The 17446-nt window shown below is 46.5% G+C and overlaps 6 protein-coding genes across 10 annotated transcripts; 3 read left to right on the forward strand and 3 right to left on the reverse strand.

Moving 5' to 3' along the window:
* The first annotated feature begins 181 nt into the window (after positions 1–181).
* Positions 182–3596, forward strand: LOC117890330 (activin receptor type-1). 2 transcript variants are annotated; one of them, XM_034795120.1, is made up of 7 exons: positions 182–311; positions 781–898; positions 1028–1063; positions 1168–1243; positions 1309–1967; positions 2035–2671; positions 2732–3596. In XM_034795120.1, exons 1-7 carry the CDS (start codon positions 251–253, stop codon positions 2879–2881), a joined length of 1737 nt encoding a protein of 578 aa, XP_034651011.1. In that variant the 5' UTR covers positions 182–250; the 3' UTR covers positions 2882–3596. The 2 variants fall into 2 exon arrangements, with proteins under 2 accessions (XP_034651011.1, XP_034651012.1); XM_034795121.1 differs by lacking the exon at positions 1028–1063.
* LOC117890329 (tubulin--tyrosine ligase-like protein 12) lies at positions 3523–5604 on the reverse strand. The gene has a single exon (XM_034795119.1). It carries the CDS (start codon positions 5471–5473, stop codon positions 3602–3604), a length of 1872 nt encoding a protein of 623 aa, XP_034651010.1. The 5' UTR covers positions 5474–5604; the 3' UTR covers positions 3523–3601.
* Positions 5605–6186: 582 nt separating this feature from the next.
* LOC117890977 ((Lyso)-N-acylphosphatidylethanolamine lipase) lies at positions 6187–8250 on the forward strand. 3 transcript variants are annotated; one of them, XM_034796118.1, is made up of 2 exons: positions 6187–6313; positions 6882–8250. In XM_034796118.1, exon 2 carries the CDS (start codon positions 6948–6950, stop codon positions 8109–8111), a length of 1164 nt encoding a protein of 387 aa, XP_034652009.1. In that variant the 5' UTR covers positions 6187–6313; positions 6882–6947; the 3' UTR covers positions 8112–8250. The 3 variants fall into 3 exon arrangements, with proteins under 3 accessions (XP_034652009.1, XP_034652008.1, XP_034652007.1); XM_034796117.1 differs by having other exon boundaries at positions 6189–6336; XM_034796116.1 differs by lacking the exon at positions 6187–6313 and adding an exon at positions 6348–6628.
* Positions 8251–9147: 897 nt separating this feature from the next.
* On the reverse strand, positions 9148–10575 carry LOC117890975 (lysosomal aspartic protease). Its single transcript, XM_034796113.1, has 2 exons — positions 9577–10575; positions 9148–9514 (listed from the first exon to the last, which is right to left on the reverse strand). Exons 1-2 carry the CDS (start codon positions 10480–10482, stop codon positions 9254–9256), a joined length of 1167 nt encoding a protein of 388 aa, XP_034652004.1. The 5' UTR covers positions 10483–10575; the 3' UTR covers positions 9148–9253.
* A 469-nt stretch (positions 10576–11044) lies between these two features.
* Positions 11045–13142, reverse strand: LOC117891205 (peptidyl-prolyl cis-trans isomerase FKBP8). Its single transcript, XM_034796543.1, has 7 exons — positions 13000–13142; positions 12391–12877; positions 12245–12327; positions 12032–12173; positions 11804–11971; positions 11502–11732; positions 11045–11433 (listed from the first exon to the last, which is right to left on the reverse strand). The coding sequence occupies exons 2-7, from the start codon at positions 12868–12870 to the stop codon at positions 11356–11358; spliced, it is 1182 nt and encodes a 393-aa protein (XP_034652434.1). The 5' UTR covers positions 12871–12877; positions 13000–13142; the 3' UTR covers positions 11045–11355.
* A 251-nt stretch (positions 13143–13393) lies between these two features.
* On the forward strand, positions 13394–16930 carry LOC117891102 (apolipoprotein D). Of its 2 annotated transcripts, none has more exons than XM_034796289.1 (5): positions 13394–13577; positions 14661–14909; positions 16101–16255; positions 16322–16394; positions 16451–16930. In XM_034796289.1, exons 2-5 carry the CDS (start codon positions 14775–14777, stop codon positions 16721–16723), a joined length of 636 nt encoding a protein of 211 aa, XP_034652180.1. In that variant the 5' UTR covers positions 13394–13577; positions 14661–14774; the 3' UTR covers positions 16724–16930. The 2 variants fall into 2 exon arrangements, with proteins under 2 accessions (XP_034652180.1, XP_034652178.1); XM_034796287.1 differs by having other exon boundaries at positions 13394–13513; positions 14665–14909.
* Positions 16931–17446: the final 516 nt, after the last annotated feature.

The raw sequence follows: 17446 nt of genomic DNA on the forward strand, positions 1-17446 counted from the left end.
GCCAACGGGACTTGGTATAATTTTGGTATATTAGTAATAACAAAATATAACTAAAATATATTGTGTGTTGGTATAAAATTAACAGAAAATTCCTACTTGCCACTGCATCATGTGAACGAATTTTCTTGGATGCATATCTAATCAAAACAATGCATTCCAAATATGTTGATGAAGTCGGTTTATTTTATTTTTCAGCGGTCACACTGTTCGGCATCCTTTGGTCACACCAGCACATAAACGGAATGGAGCAATGGAGTCCAATTTATTTTTAATTTTTCTATTCTCGCTATTTGTATGCAAAAATGCACGAGGTACGTTTAAATCGGTATCGCGTATTAACTGGATGTGTTGGCTATCAGGATCATATCAAAGTTTGACAGTACGGGCGCTTCTGCAGCTCGTACAAAGTGATTGAAAAATTGCCTACGGCGATGGCTATTGTGTGTTTTGGACAGCCCTGATTTGTTTTCATATGCTACGGTTCTGACCGATTGTGCTGCGTATATGTCGATGCAGGAGCTGAAAATAAGTTGATTGCAGTCAAATGAGCGAAAACTCTGCCTGGGAAATGTCATTATATAAACGAGATTGTATGCTTTCGTGGGCGTACGAGCATAAAAGTGCATTTTCTTAATGCTTTACTCGCGCACACACACGTACCAACTCACACAGATGCCCCGCTGCGTATACAGAACTTGGCGTGTTGTGTGTGTACGCGAGAGGGAGAGAGAGACAGAGAGTGTTTATGTGTATGTGTAACATCTTCCTGTTGTCTTTCAGCTGAAATCAGTGAGCGCCTGCTGGAAGAGAATCAGGAAATAGACATGGAACTGCCCGCTCATATGAATGGAAAAGAGTTTCCAGCCGTGCCACAGAACTCGGTGCAAACGCATCCCAGGTGATTTTCCTAAACAATTACATATTTACACTAAGCCTTGCATCTGTTCATTGGTCTCCCGGCTTGAGGTTCCTATTGCTAACCCCTTTTAATCTAATCCCATTTCTCACGCTGCTTGTCTCTGAGTAGGAGACACATTAAGAGTAAGCGACGCATGAAAAGAAGGTAAAATCTACGCTTGAGGGATTATCTTTAGCTTGACATACTCATACTCGTAATAATTTTAACTTACTTCCGCACTTTGTTAATTACCATTTATCTATAAACAGATACAAATGCTACTCGTGCGACCCGCCATGTCTCGATCCCTTGGAGCTGTCACACACATGCCAGAACGCCATTCAGGTGAGAGCTTTTATTTAAGCCACGAATCCATGCCATTATCGAAGGGTTTCTTCTTTGTTCCGTAGTGCTGGAAATCACGTACACGGGATGCCGATGGCCAGGAAAACGTGCGGCGTGGCTGCACAACGTCACCGGACCAATTGCCACTGATCTGCAACCAGAACTCGCTGAACAAGCTGAATGGACCGACCAAGCGGAACGCTCCCAAGTATAACGTTGCCTGCTGCACTGGCGACTTTTGCAATAGCGGAGATTTCCCTGAGCTGCCGCCGATCGTCAGCGGCGATGTCACAGTCATAACGGCGGACACCAGCAACATCAGCAAGATGTCCGCCGCCATTCTGGGACCCTTTCTGATCATAACTCTGCTGGGCGCTGTGGCAATCTATTACATACGGCGGAGCCACCGCAAGCGCTTGGCTGCCTCGCGCACCAAGCAGGATCCCGAGTCTTATTTGGTCAATGATGAGCTGCTGCGCGCCACCAGCGCTGGGGACAGCACCCTGCGTGAATACCTGCAGCATTCGGTGACTTCCGGATCGGGCAGTGGCCTGCCCTTGCTGGTGCAGCGCACCCTGGCCAAGCAGGTGACCCTGATCGAGTGCATCGGGCGGGGCAAATACGGCGAGGTGTGGCGCGGTCATTGGCATGGCGAGAGCATAGCCGTCAAAATATTCTTCAGTCGCGACGAGGAGTCCTGGAAGCGGGAAACGGAAATCTACAGGTATAAGCTTCCATTTGCTGCTCAAATTTTCAAATGATAGCCAATCCTTGGTCTTTCTTTCTTGCAGCACTGTTTTGTTGCGCCACGAGAACATTCTCGGCTTCATTGGCTCCGATATGACGTCGCGGAACTCATGCACCCAGCTCTGGCTGATGACACACTACTACCCCCTGGGATCGCTATTCGATCACCTGAACCGCAATGCCCTGAGTCACAACGATATGATTTGGATCTGCCTGTCGATAGCAAACGGCTTGGTACACTTGCACACAGAAATCTTCGGCACTGAGGGAAAGCCAGCCATGGCCCACAGAGATTTGAAGTCCAAGAACATATTGGTCACTTCGAATGGAACCTGTGTGATAGCCGACTTTGGCCTGGCTGTCACCCACTCACATGTCACGGGCCAGCTGGACTTGGGGCACAATCCAAAAGTCGGCACCAAACGGTATATGGCACCCGAGGTTCTGGATGACGGCATCGACATGGAATGCTTTGAGGCCTTGCGCCGAACGGATATTTACGCCTTTGGTCTGGTCCTGTGGGAGGTTTGTCGCCGCACCATCTCGTGCGGCATCGCTGAGGAATACAAGGTGCCCTTCTATGATGTGGTGCCAATGGATCCCAGCTTTGAGGATATGCGCAAAGTTGTCTGCACTGACAATTACAGACCCTCCATTCCCAATCGCTGGAGCTCAGATCCTGTATGTGAATCTCTTTCAATCATCTGAATTTCAAGACTAATTCTTGTTTTTGCTTTGCAGTTGCTGGCCGGCATGTCCAAGCTAATGAAGGAATGCTGGCACCAGAATCCAAATGTTCGCCTGCCAGCCCTGCGCATCAAAAAGACTATACATAAGCTAGCTTCCGCAGATGAGAAGATACGCTTGGACTTTGACGAGGCGTGCGTTTAGGTCTGCGCTTAAGTCTGGTTGTAGTCGATAGGTAGTTGTGTAAGCGATAAATTAGTTGCATTCACCTAGGGGTTAGCGGACGGTTAGTGTAAGATTAATTCACTTCATTGAGGGTTTCCCCCCCTTGCATTTTCACACACTATTAGTTGGTAATTGTGTTATTCCGAGTTAAGCCAAGACGAATGAAGGTGGAACTGATTTAATTTCTTAGTGATACGCATTGGAACGTATTTATTTCATTTTTGATATCCCTTTACTTCTTGGGTGCCTTATAAATTGCCTTACATATATTTGTATATTCATGGGAATGCCTTTTACTACATTTACTACATCGTTCATCAAGTGCCATTTGCAATTGAGAATTGTAAAACATTTTAGCATTAAGCCTCCTCACTCTTTGAACTCCACACACAGACACAGGCAGATACATAAACTGTCCACACTTGAATTTGTCTTACCTTATCCAAGCTATGATAGATTATAAGTTATATAGACACACCACCCACTGACTACCGACTACTGACTTGCTGTCTGTCCTAGATTACGCCCTAAGCATAAGCATAACCATAATCATAATTAGTTATCATCCCAACCCCACGCATAGAAGCATACACTTATTTGTATATTGTACAAAATGCAAATTAATTAAGTTTTGTATAGTTTAAATGAAATGAAATACACGTATGTATAAGCGATAAGCATTAAGAACAAACAACGCCATTAGTTGAGGGCTCGAAAGATCTCGTCATTGTTCTCGTCCAGGAAGAGCAGCTTGAAAATGTCATTGAAGAAGTTCGGATAGTAGTCGCAGGCTCGCTTGCAGTCGGGCGTCCAATTTATTTCCAACAGCTGTGGCTGCATGACTTTCTTCTCCTCGTCTATCCACCGCAGCATTATGTCGGCGGCATAGAGAGCCCGGGACTGGGCACAAGCAGCCAGACCGCAGGGTGGTGGCTCCTGGCAGGCACACTGCAACACTTCCTGCAGCATATCACAGATTTGCTGCTCAATCTCTGTCCAATTATTGTCCGGATATTGCTCTTGCCAGAGAGTCAGGAAGTCATCGCATTTGACATGATGCAGTTCCGCCTCGTCCTGGTAGTTCATCACCGTGTAGTGCTTCTCGTAGTCGTCGAAGTGGTCCAGCGAGAAGGGATGATTGGCGAAGCGCAAGAAGAACTTGCGATGGACATAGGCCTCCAGCGGCTGAACGCTCTTCAGCAGTATCACGTACCGAATATCGAACTTGACCCGACAATCCAGCTCTGTGCGACGGAACAGAACAGGTCTCTCGATATACTTCTGGGCAATCTTGGGGCCGGTGGTAGGCAGACGCACAATTTGCTTGATATTGTCGGTTATGTGAGTGTCCAGGCCGCGTGCCAGGTTCCAGGGTTTGATGATCCAATGGTTGTCCAGACCCTTGGCTGCCCTGGCTTGGTAATACGCGACAAACTCGGTCAGCTCTGTTGACAGATTGTATGTGGTGGGCAGCCAGGCGGGATATGTCTCCAAACTGACTCCATCGTGATGTTCCTTGGCTGCCCGACGACCCACAATGCTGAGCAAATCTTTGATGGTGATCACATACTCAAATGGGAACTGATTTATGAACTTGCTGGGCGTCTGCTCGGATAGTTCCTCAAATGCTTTGAAGTGACGGGTGAGCCACAAAACGTCGGCTTCCTCTTCAGCGTCGACCAAGAGGAACTTTTCATCTGTCAAATGCTGCCGCACCACTTCGTACTCGGCATAAACCTTCAATGCGTCGCAGCGACCTTGCGTTGGTAAGGGATTGGTGCTCCTCTTTGGATAGGTTTCTGGTATGTGTCCGCTGGTAAAGTAGTCAGCGCTGGGCTCCACCTGTAAGAAGCTCACGCCACTGAGATTTTCTTCGACCCAGGGCAACAGCAGGGCAGCTCTTTGTGGCGCATCCTTGGCCACATACTCGACCACATCGCGCGTCAGTAGCTCATTTTGCTCGCAATCTTTGATTGGAAACATGATACTATACGTGGTGTGGGTGTCTAGGTATAACAATGGCACAACGCGGAAGTTAGGATCATCCGAGTGGTTCACAGCCGATCCTATTTCGTCCATCACATACCAAATGGGTGTGCGATCCTCATCGGAGTTACCCCCGTGGTGAATGGAATAGGCATGACAGTATCTCCAGAGGCGTTTCAGTATCTTGTCAACGCGCTGCTCGTGCTCCAGGTCCACGCCCGTCATGGCTGACAATCGATCTGCCAGTTGGGGGTTCTCTTCCAGTGTCTGACGTGCGTTGTTCAGCCGAAAGGTCCAACAATGATCTATCAAGTAAACGGCAAGGGGATCGCTGACTTTAATGCCCTCTTCGCGGGCCACTCCCAAGGCGAATACTGGGTTGGTGCTATCGTCATCGTCGCCGTTCTCTTCGTCCACATCCTCGTCGTAGTCAATCAACATCAGTTGCAGAACCTCACCGGCATCAAAGATTTCTGTGGTCAACTTTCGATAAAGCGCTGGCCAAAGATGCACTGGGACAGCCAATGTCTCCAATTGGGACTTGTGGAGAGCCACAAATTCATTGTATTTATTAATGCCATCCATGCCGCGTGGGATTAGATTAAGTGAAGCAGAGTCCCGTTTAGAGTGACCGTAGCGTAAGGGTTTCTGCTTCTTCTTTACATTTCATCTGTAATAAGGTTCTCCTTTTGTTGGTGATGCATATGGAAAAGTTTGTGCTGTGCGGTTTTCTGATACCAGTTTTTTAAAATCGATCGGATTCAATCGAAAGAGGCAGTTATGTTATCAAAATTGTTGTTTTCCGCCTACCGGCGAGCATTTGCACGGTTACCAGCACTGTTTTGCTTATTGTGTGACCAGAGCCGCAATTGTTGCTTATTTGCTACCACCAAATTTCGAATTCAAATTAATCATACATATCAAGAATATGTGCAACGACGCCCTCGCAAACCCCGCATGGGCTATTGTATTCCCTTGGTTTTTTTTTAAATTCTCAGTACTGGCAAACGATCATAGAATTGTGCGATAGATCGATGGATTTTTCCATCCATCGATATTTCATTTGGGAAGAAACCATGCGATTTCAAGGTAAAGAAAATAATTTAACACATTCTCCTCAATCCAAACACAAAATTACAGCCGAAATAATATATTCTACAATTTTGTGTGCAAATGTCGATATATCGATGGTTAAAACAGCTGACAATGTGCCAGCTGGTTGTGTGACCAGAGCTGCAATTGTTTTTTTTTGTGTTTGCTGCGCTTGTATATGTTAATGTTGCCCCTAAAAGCACTTAATCACAACAAATCTATTTCACCATTATAATTGATAAGAATCCATTTCCACCCAGCCCGAGGCATTCCAGTCCAGCCAAACAAAAGTTCAAAGTCATCACAACTCGACAAACAGCTGGCGAGGAAAGGGTACAACTAGATTTTACTTTCGTGTCAATACGTTTAAATATCCGAGCTCTAGGCGTAAGCACACATAGAACACGCATATGGTGGAGGAGAGACACTCATTTTCAGTAGTTGTGTGCTCTTGCTTTGTTTTTCCCTTTCTAAATTTGTGCAATTTCCCCGGCGCTGACGCAACAAACTTAAAGAGTGACGAAAATCTAAATTAAGAGCATAATGAGCGAGTCGCTGACTTTGGGAAACGATGCCAACATCGCCAAAAATGCTACATTGCCGCTCCCCACAGTCGCGCAGAGATTTAACTCGGGAATGGATCTAGAGGTAAGGAGGAGCGAAGCGGAAGCCAAACAGAACAGGAAAATCCATGAGCTTGGTGTCGAATTCTATCCAACTGCGCAATAGACTCTCGTGGGTTAAGTAATTCGTGTACCTCTGGGGCTGTGCTGTGGTGTGGCCTGGGGGATGGGATGGACTAGACAGGGGCGCTCAGCTAGCGTGACATTTACATTTACATATGTAAATAAATTGCTGTTCGATTGGCCAACATTTGAATGTGATTTTTGTTCTCTTTCAGGATCCGAAAAACAACAGTTTTTGGCTATGGAAATGGATATTTAACTGGACATCCAGCTCACCCATCATGTTGCGCACCGTGGAAAAGAAGATTCTGTCGTATCTGAAGCTGCCCTATCGTGGCTTTTTCGTGGACATTGGCCCGGCTGTGGGCGAGGCGGACAAGATCTGGACAATTAGCATGAACACAGAGTCCAAGGAGGTGCCGTTGGTCCTGCTGCATGGCTTGGGTGCGGGCATAGCCCTTTGGGTGATGAACCTAGATGCCTTTGCCAAGGGACGACCTGTCTATGCCATGGACATCCTCGGCTTCGGCCGCAGCTCTCGGCCCCTCTTTGCCAAGGATGCGCTGGTGTGTGAGAAGCAGTTCGTCAAGTCTGTCGAGGAGTGGCGGCGCGAGATGAACATCAACGACATGATTCTGCTGGGCCACTCGATGGGTGGCTTCATAGCCTCCAGCTACGCCCTGAGCTATCCAGAGCGCGTCAAGCATTTGGTGCTGGCCGATCCATGGGGATTCCCCGAGAAGCCCACAGACCCCAACAACACCAAACAGATTCCCCTGTGGGTCAGGGCCATAGCCAGGGTGCTGACACCGCTGAATCCGCTGTGGGCCCTGCGCGCAGCTGGACCCTTTGGCCAGTGGGTGGTGCAGAAGACGCGACCAGACATAATGCGCAAATTCCAGACCACAATCGAGGAGGATATCAACCTGCTGCCCCAGTACATACACCAGTGCAACGCACAGTCTCCCAGCGGGGAGTCGGCCTTCCACACCATGATGCAATCCTTCGGCTGGGCCAAGCATCCGATGATCAACCGCATCAAGGACGTGCGCAGCGACATACCCATCACATTCATATACGGCTCCCGCTCCTGGATCGACTCCTCCTCGGGCGAGAAGATCAAGTCCCAGCGGGGCAGCAACATGGTGGACATCAAGATCGTGACTGGCGCGGGCCACCATGTGTACGCCGACAAGCCGGACGTATTCAACCGCTACGTGAACGAAACCTGTGATATGTACAAGGTGCAAGATGGCAAACTAATCACACCGCTCCAGCTAATCCGAGAGTCGACAGAGTCCGATGAGGAGCGTGAGCCCAGCCTGAGCACCGCCAAGGGCGTTGAAATCCAACCCGAAATAGAGCCCGTCCCCGCCAGTGAGGATGTGGCGGCAACCACAGCGACGTCGGATGACGATCTGGCGACCAATGTCAAGTCGAAATAACGAGTTCAAGTCCCAGAAGCACGCTACCCTGTATCTACTAGTTTAGTGTCTTTGCCTAGTATTAAACGGTCACCCACGCCCCCCTTATCTATCCAAATTCTATTTTTATTGTGTAATAAACTCATTGTTGAAAAATCAACCAGAACATGGCACTGTGTCCGAGTGTATCTATGTCTGTGGAGAGTTCTCGGCGTTGGCGATTCGTGCTGATTCAGTCTTGGGTACAAAGTACGTTCCATGGGCACCATGACCGAACGTGAGAACTTCCATTGACGATTCATACAAATTTACATACGTATATACGAGGCAAGCCAAAAAGCTCTCTATGGAGTTGTCTGCTGAATGATGGACGTCAGAATAAAGACTGATCCGGAAGAACCCACACGCGTCAATTGTTTTTAGATCGGGCCATAGGTTGATAGGCTATCTCGCGGCCAAGCCAAAAGCCTAGCTGATAACTGAGGACAACAAACTACAAATATGTAGGTGAAACAGGAGCGGATCTAGCCAAGGAAGTCAACACTTCTACATTCCAGCTGGGCGCATTTTAAGCAGCAGTAATTGATTTTATAGCAGCCAGCTTAATCGTTTCACAGCAGACAGCTTTATACAAGTCATGCTCTTTAAGACTGGGCGATTATAGAATTGATTGATATTGAAGTTGACTCAGTCTGCAAGACGATAACGAAAACTTTGTGGACAAGTGTAGGTTCTGCTTTCCACATCACATTATAAATATATATACATATGTATATATGTATGTATGTATGTATATTATACAGATTTAATTGAGTGTAATTAATCAGCGCATCTTGTTGCTAGTTCAACCTCCGCAATTTTCATGACAAATGCCATTAAAACAAACAAAGAAAATCGTATATACAAATGTATGTATGTATGTACATAATACAGTCAACAATGCTCGGACCTTATCAAATTGCAACGAAAGCAAAAAATAAATAAAAGTTGTGCTGATAATTTTGCAAAAAGCTGATCGCCCGTCGCGACAATAACAACTCCGGAGCAAACAAAGAAATTGTATACATAGGGTAATATTTATTTCACGAGTTCAACCGAGGAAAGTCCCATTTGGGGGAGCTATAAAGTACACTTCAGTGTTCGAGTATAATGTATTTAATTGTTCACTTAGCATCTGCAAAGCCCACACGGTCATTGCCCATGTCGAACTCGGTGTAGTATTTGCCAATGAAGACATCGCCCAGAATCCAGAGTGGGCCATTTGGTGGGGGAATGTCAATGCCCATGAAACCGGACAGACAAATAGTTTTGCCCATTTGGGCCACACGCAGAATATAGTCCTTGCCCTCCAGTTCAAAGGTTTTGCCACCCAGCACGAACTTGATGACCGGCAGATTGGGAATCAGATCGCAGGAAACAATATACTAGAAGCAGAGACAGACAGAGATTAGCAATTCCTGTTGGACAAGTCAATTTGAAAGCTCACCTGGCCACCAATAATGGGGGTGCCACCTATTTTTTGATTGATCGAGGTCGCCTCAGCCATTGGGGCGGCGATGAGAGAGGTGCCAGTGTCGGCAATTACTTGGCAGCCACCTTTGCACAGCTCCAGATCGCCAATGGCGGCCGAGTCCATTTTGACTTGCCAGTAGGCCTTGCGGGTGACGGGCAAGTAGGTGAAATCTCCGGTGTAGTGCTTGGGATCGGAGCCTCCGAAAATAATTTCACCACCTTCAGGGCTAGCCGGATCACGGTTAAGGTAGAAGGAGAACACTGGCGACGAGATCAGGCCCTGTTCGTACATGGCGTAGAATGGAGGCTTGACTCCATCCACAGAGATCGAGCTGTAGCCGAGTCCGAGAATGCCGTCGAACTTGGCAGCAACAAACACCAGGCCGGGCTCGCTCAGTGCCTCAGCAAAGGTCTGACCCTTGATGTCCAGGCCACCCATCGAGAGCGTGTCGGTGGATAGGTAGCCGGAAAGGCTACCTGACCCGTACTGGATGGCAAAGGTGGTTCCGTTCTTGGCGTAGCTCGACGACTTACTGGCATCGTACTTGTTATGCATCAGGCAGGCAATGTTGGTCAGGTGACACTTCTTCGACGGCACCCACAGATTCGACGAGCCGGTGTCGAAGACCACCCTGAAGTTCTGCGGCGGAGAACCGATCGATATGGGTCCGTAGTATTGGGCATCCATGTAGTTGGAGAGGGGCTCGGGAACATCACCTCCTCCATATCTGATGCGCAATTGTTGCAGTTCTGTGCCCACATCGGCAAAATGTCTGCGTGCCGACTGGAATCTATTTAGCGGCACTCGCAGCAAACGAGAGTTGGAATCGGCCACGGCCAAAGCCAGGCAAGCGGCCAGCAGCAGGAGAACCTTCTGCATTTCGGCTGCTACGAATTGAAATATAAAATTGGTTTTTTAAGCTTCACACCTCCACTGACACTGCAAAAACAAACGTTTTGTGCAGTTAATTAAATTTTGCGCAATGATTCAGCATTGAAAATGGGCTAAATATGCCGTAAACACGATACCGAAATTTTCATGAAATATACCACAACGTCTATTAAATATACCATTAAATACATTAAGGGCGTTATTAAGGTGCATTATTTGGAAATTTCGAATTTTGTATAAGAAATATAAACCAAATGTGAGGATCACATCCCAGAAGGTTCGTAACTGTTAATGCACCGCTGATCTAGTCGATCAAGCCACCTTTCTGGCATCCTTAAGCCTCTTGTAGCCAAGAAGCATCCGTACTCCGTATTCTCCACGGAACTGAGGACCCTTCCATAAATCTATAAATAAATATATATCACCATAATCAACAAGGAGAGCTCCCTCTGTTTAAACGAATTATAGGTTGTCCTTTTTTGTTTAATTGGTGTACGGTACTAGATGCAAAATATTGCATTTCATTAATGAGTAAAGTAAAAGAAAATGATGCTTTATTTAACAATTCCTGTTACTTGATTGAAAAAGAATGTAATTGATTAGAACTAAGCATTAACATTATATGTATATTATCCAAAACCATACCTTTGACATATACATACAGACTACGGGTAAAGTGTGCATAGTAGAAGTCGTACAACAAAAGCCATTTCATTTACTTTTACGTGCCTACGTAATTGCTCTATTACGGCATTTCAACTTTCATAATTTTGACTTGACTGTTCTGTGTATAGTTTTAAAAATGCATTTCAATTGCCCAAAAGTACACAGTGGATATCGAGTCGAGTGCAATGCATGTCCTTAGTACTTGTAACGATAAATGGCAACGCCAGCGACGCCAATCAATATGGAGCCCATTAGATAGCCCAAAAGCTTCAGCTGCAAGCAAATATAATAGTTAAAAATTGCACTCTCCCTTACTCCCTTTTTGAATGTGTTTTAAGCACCTTGGAATTCTCCACGAGTGGTTGTTTTTGCCGGGCAGCAGTCTTTTGTTCCATTTTCTTGGCCTGGCCCAACATCTTCTGGTACATTTCTTTTTCGTTGTGTTGATCGCGACGCGCCTTGATAAAGAGCCTGGCCAGATCCTGTTGAACTCCGCGATTTTCAGGTTCGAGTGTAGCCACCTTTTGGAACAACTTAATAGCACCCTGCGTGTCGTTCTTTCCTTCGAGTATCTGGAGGGGATTACATCGAAATAATTGGTCAAACACTATAAACAGGAATATAAACTAAATATTTCACATACCCTGCCTTTGCGGTACAAGGCCTTTGGGTTATTCGGTTGACAGCGCAAGACGTTCTCCACAGACTTTAGGGCTGCGTCGAAAGCGGAAATTTTGATCTGTGTCATGGCCAGGTTGTTGTAGACAATCAAACGATCGTCCAGAATGGCCTGCGTTTCACTGTTGGAGAGCTAGTCAAATGGATTCTTTAGAGTTCACTGTCGGACATGTCACTACTTGTTTTGGCTCACCTGCAAATCTTCTTTGTCAAATTCAGATTCCGGATCCCCATCACGCGTGTCCAAATAGTCGAGAGCGCGTCTGTACAGGTGAATGGCAGTATTGTATTCCAGCCGCTTGAAGAAGTAGTTGGCTCGCTCTTTCTTGCGGGTGCTGCAAAGGGAAAGACAGTTTCTCTTGTGATCATGTGATTTTGGAAGGGGAGTTGCTGTGCGCTAACAAACCCATATTTGCGGATAACTTCAAAGGTCTTCAGATCGGCAAACTCTTCGTATTTGCAATCTAGCAGCTCTATTTCATAGATAAGCTGTAAATCGTAAACACCCATGAATCGTGAAAATAGTCGTGTCTTCGCTGTGAATTCACTTACATGCGCATTTGGTGGGACGATGTAGTCCCCGTCGTTGTCTTTTTTTAGCCCAAGCGTCCCGTAGCCAAATCGGGGATCCACTAGGACTTGAGCGACTTCGCCAACTTTCAGCATGGGCAGCACCATATCGAGGCCCTGGACCACCTCGTAGTCGCCAACATGACACTGAAAGTTCTTTTCCTCCTCCACCACCTTGCCATCCACGAGTTTGCCGGTGAAACTAATGGTTACCAGCTCACCGCGACTGGGACTTTTGGCCTCTTCCGGCGCCTTCTTGATGATGCGCTTTATCAGCTGCTTGTTGCCCAATATATCACATTCACTTTCACTCTCGGCCTCCTCCCCCTCATCACCGACGAGAGTCGTTGCTGCTGATGTTTCTTCAGAGGCTGCCTCGGCCGTCGCCTTACGTATATCCTTCGTATCTTCGGCATTGGTCAGATCCTCGAAGGAGCTGCTGCTAGATTTCTCCGTGTCCATATTTACCCTAGAAGGTAAAAGTGCGTAAAATGTTGAAACATGGAACAAAGGGCACTGCACTGGCAAAAGCGTGGAACATGAGTGACTGTGCAGAAGTCCACTGTCGCCTGCACCTGAAATGCAACTTACGCTATTTTACTTCTATGATTTATAAATGTTCCTGTTGTCAAATAAAATATTTGAAAATAAATTAGAAAAATTCACATTACACCGAAACGAAAAAAAATTTACAACTTTGGCATTTCACTACCAGCTAGAGATGGGCAATCGGCTTGGTCACTGTGACTGGAAAGTATCGGATGTATATTAAAAACTATACATATTGTTGCTAAATATATAATATATTTCCTAATTTTCACTATGATTTCTGCAACTGGTCGGCAATAAAATAATAAATAAGCCAAGTGACATCTCATCTGTAAATACAAACATCGCTAATATAATTTTCACGCTATCGATAATAGAGAACACTCGATAGATCTATTCGAGTGTAACCAGAGTGCGGAGAATCAAGTTCAATTTAAATTTCCGTTCATTAGCTTTCAACGGTTCGGTCGGTCTACGGCCTCAGCGCGATACACCTCGAGATAAAACTGCAAATGAAAAGAACGCGTACGCATGCCACATACGTATAACGATGTAAACAAAGAGATAGCAATCAAAAAGGCGGTACAACTAGTGCATTTTACAGATACACACACCCATGGGTGCGTATGTATGGCATGCGAGTGCTGCCATCGTACACAAAGTGAAATCAGACTTCGAGCAGCAGCAGCAATATTTTGCAACTGAGCAACGACAGCCACTATTGTTTACCATTTGTGCGATTTGTTTAAGCGTATTTCTGTGTTGACTGTGAAATTAACACTTTCCTATTGGGCCCCAGAGCGGCGTCAGCGACTGCGCTGCCGCTGACGCTATTTGTCCCATCAAATGTGTATTCCCCCAATGTGGTAATGGCAAGCACAGTGACTGCAATAAAGTTATGGACTACTTCCTTCTGGCAGCTTATGAGGCTTATCTTGAACTTGATGCTCCCGCTGCATGCGAGCATAAATCGAGCAATGCACTCGATTAGCTTCATGACACAATTGACGGCATCGTGCAACAGGCAACAGGCATCTGCCGTCAGCCATCAGCCTTCAGGTTTCCCTGTGTGCTTCCTTGATTGGCAATTTTCGCTTTTATTCATTCGCGAAATCATGCGCAATCATTTTCCTCCGGTTCGTTCGGGCGTGTTGTGCTCTGTGTGTGTCGTCCAACCTGTTCCACCTGCATTTCGCATGGTGCTGGGACTGGGACTGGAATCGCAATCGGAATCGGGGACTTGGGGCTGGGCTCGCTTCACATGGCGCTGCTCGGGCCGGGCTTTTCTTTTACGTAACGCTGCTGCTGGCCAGGCACGGCACGGGGCCCACGTCAACCTAGTTTCTGTTTGTTATTTTCACTCTTTGCCGACTGCACTCGCCAGTCATCCATGTCCAGAGCCACAAAGTCGACCAGCCGGCTCCTACAGTCAGCAATGACAGTACGTAGTAGCAGCAGCAGCAGCAGCACGTTTTTATTATCGCACATTTCCCTTGCGGAATATTAATGGGCAAACCCAATACGAGTACTTTGAGGAAATGTAAACCCATAGGTTCGTTGGCCAAGTAAACCGTGTTCCTCCCCCAAGCCCCCAGGCTCAGTGACACCCAAAACGGAAATCGCTGTGTGCATAGCCAAGTGAATCACATCAATCGCATTAAAAACATAAATACTCAATTACTTTTGAATTCTATTCGGTTTAGTTGGGAGCATTAATCGAAACTGTGCCATTTCTCGAGTGTCAAGTGCCCGACCAGATTCGAGAAATTCAAAGTGAAATCAAATTGGAAAATAAAATAAAATACAATCAAGCAATCATGGACAAGCAAATGCTTTGCCATATATCGGCATTTTTGCTGGTGTTCCTGCTGACCTTTGTGGCGGAGACAAATGCCTATGGATTTGGACGTTGCCCCAACTATCCATCGATGCCAAAGTTCAATATGAGTCGTGTAAGTTCAACATCGTGCGGATCTTTACAAACTGAATAAAGCATAGCACAAATGTCAGCTGGTTAATTGGCGGCGTTCTATGCATGATGTAGAATCTGAAGATCGCTAGTTCAAATACCCTTTCCACATGCGTTTATTTTTAATTCGAAAAACCAACTTTAAACCTGTCGCATCTTCAATTAATTAGCACAAGGCGGCCGAAGACCTTTCTTCATTTTATGGATTGTGCATAATGATGAACTTGAACCAATTTAAGGCCACCAAATCCGATCCATCCCCCATGTAAAAATGCAAACCAGTTTCACAGAAGGAGACACCACCAGCCACACAACACACACAAAAGCTTTACGAGCATGATGGCCTGGTCTGTCCGTCCGTCCGTCCGATGGTTAACAAGCCACTTACTTGTGTTTTTTTTTTGTAAATACAAATAAAAAAAGAAGTAAATCCACAACTTCCAATAAAAAACGGCATTCAGAGGCATGCCAAGGACAACAAAGTGAACTAATTGCAGAGCCCCATTAGGTGGGGACTTGGCTGTGAACGGAGGTCCAATAGTGCCACTGTTTGCTGCTGGGGTACACTCAATTTAGCAGCACGAATTAAATTGATTGAGCCTTGATTTGCATAAACGATATTCTCTCATAAATTACTCGGCGAGAGCCACATAATGCCTGCACAGCATCATCCAATTGAGCTCTGGAAGGGGCGTAAATAAAACATAATTTAAAATCATTAGCGACACATTCCCCCGCACCAGTCGCCCCACTCTTAACTGCTGACCCAGGGGCAAAGACCTCGCCTCGTCATTCATCCACAGATGCAGCACAGAGCCGACTCGACTTTGCTTCTCCGCCTGACTTTGAACTGCAAGAAGCCAAAAAGGTCTGATGACGGTGTCGCCGCTACTCTACTCTCAATTCTAGATGGTCTGGCCGCAAAAACCAGTTCCAACTCAAAAAAATGTTTATGTTTTACGCATTGTTTGTAAAATGAATGGTGTGTATGCTGCCGGGGGAAGGAGTGAGGCGCAAGGGCGGTGACTTGTTGTTGTAGTAACCCAGTTAAAAGCGAGAGAGAAACGCAGGGGAAGCGCGTGCCAAACGCGACTTTCCGATTCGTAGCTGCAAGCAACTCAGTTCTAGGTGCCATCTGAAAGCTAATTAATAGTTATTAAATATCTACTTGCAGGTTCTGGGCCATTGGTATGAGGTTGAACGTTCGTTTTACCTACCAGAGATCGCTTCGGGCTGCACCACATTTCAGTTCGAGCCATACAGCAAGGGGGAACAGTCCAAGTTCCAAAACTTTAAGCTGGGAGTGGCCATCAAGAACATCAATCGTATGTGAGTAGACCTAAGACCATCCACACAAAGAATTTTAGTTTAACAAGCAAGTTGTATCCTCCGTAGAACTGGCAATCCGAATGTGAATATTGGCTATGCCACGCCCGAGAACAGTCGATCCTCCATCATGGATTTCAAGGTGAGGCTTTCCCCTTTTCGCTTGAACTTCTTCATTGTTATTTGTACTTTGTTTAGTTTACCACACGATTTCCGGATGTGATTGCCCGTCTGTTGCCCGGCTCTGGGAAGTACCAAGTGCTCTACACAGACTATGAGAACTTTGCCATCCTTTGGTCCTGCGGCAGCATTGGCTCCCTCGGCCACTCCGATCAGATATGGATACTGGGGCGTGATCGCGACTTCGAAGTTGACATACGCTCCAAGGTGTACGATGTGCTGAAGAAACTCTCACTGGATCCGGATAGATTAATCATCAGCAAAAACAAAAACTGCCCCGAGGCAATCTGAGAACAGAAGCAGCTCAGAGCCCCATGGGTCATCCCCCCATTTGTATATTTAGGTTCTCATTTGGTTAAGGAACACATTGAATTTCATGCCTAATCATTTAGGCTGCTGTGATATCGAGGAGTGTGAATCGGAGCGGAGCGCGTGCCGGGAGGAAGGAGTGAAATCCAAACACAAAAAAAAACAACAAAAATAAATTGCTACAAAGAATCTGTATCTGTATCTGCAATGCACTGGGGGGAATTTAGCTCTATAAATTATCACTTTGATCCTAATTAATCGGGAATAAACAATATTCCCCAGCCAGTACAAGTTGCAAAGTTCTGCTGGAGGCTCTGCCGCAGTCGCAATTGAAAAACTGATCCAAAAGGTTCGCTAAAAGGAAAGGAAAATGTCAAGTTTGAGGATTTTGCTATGCCTGACGCTGCTGTTTGCTATATGGCAGATGTCTGAGGCCAGAGGAGGAGGCGGCGGCGGTGGACACGGCGGTGGTGGAGGTGGTCACGGTGGCGGCCACGGTGGAGGAGGACGTGGTGGAGGCTTTGGTGGAGGAGGACGTGGTGGCGGCTTTGGCGGACGTGGTGGAGGTTTTGGAGGACGTGGCCCTGGATTTGGAGGCGGATACGGTGGCGGCCGTCCCTACTACGGCTATGGCGGATACAGAGGAGGCTATGGAGGCTATAGAGGCTATGGATACGGTGGCGTTCTACCCGTGCCTCTGCCCAT

Source organism: Drosophila subobscura, chromosome E, assembly GCF_008121235.1.
Source record: "Drosophila subobscura isolate 14011-0131.10 chromosome E, UCBerk_Dsub_1.0, whole genome shotgun sequence".
NCBI lineage: Eukaryota > Metazoa > Arthropoda > Insecta > Diptera > Drosophilidae > Drosophila > Drosophila subobscura.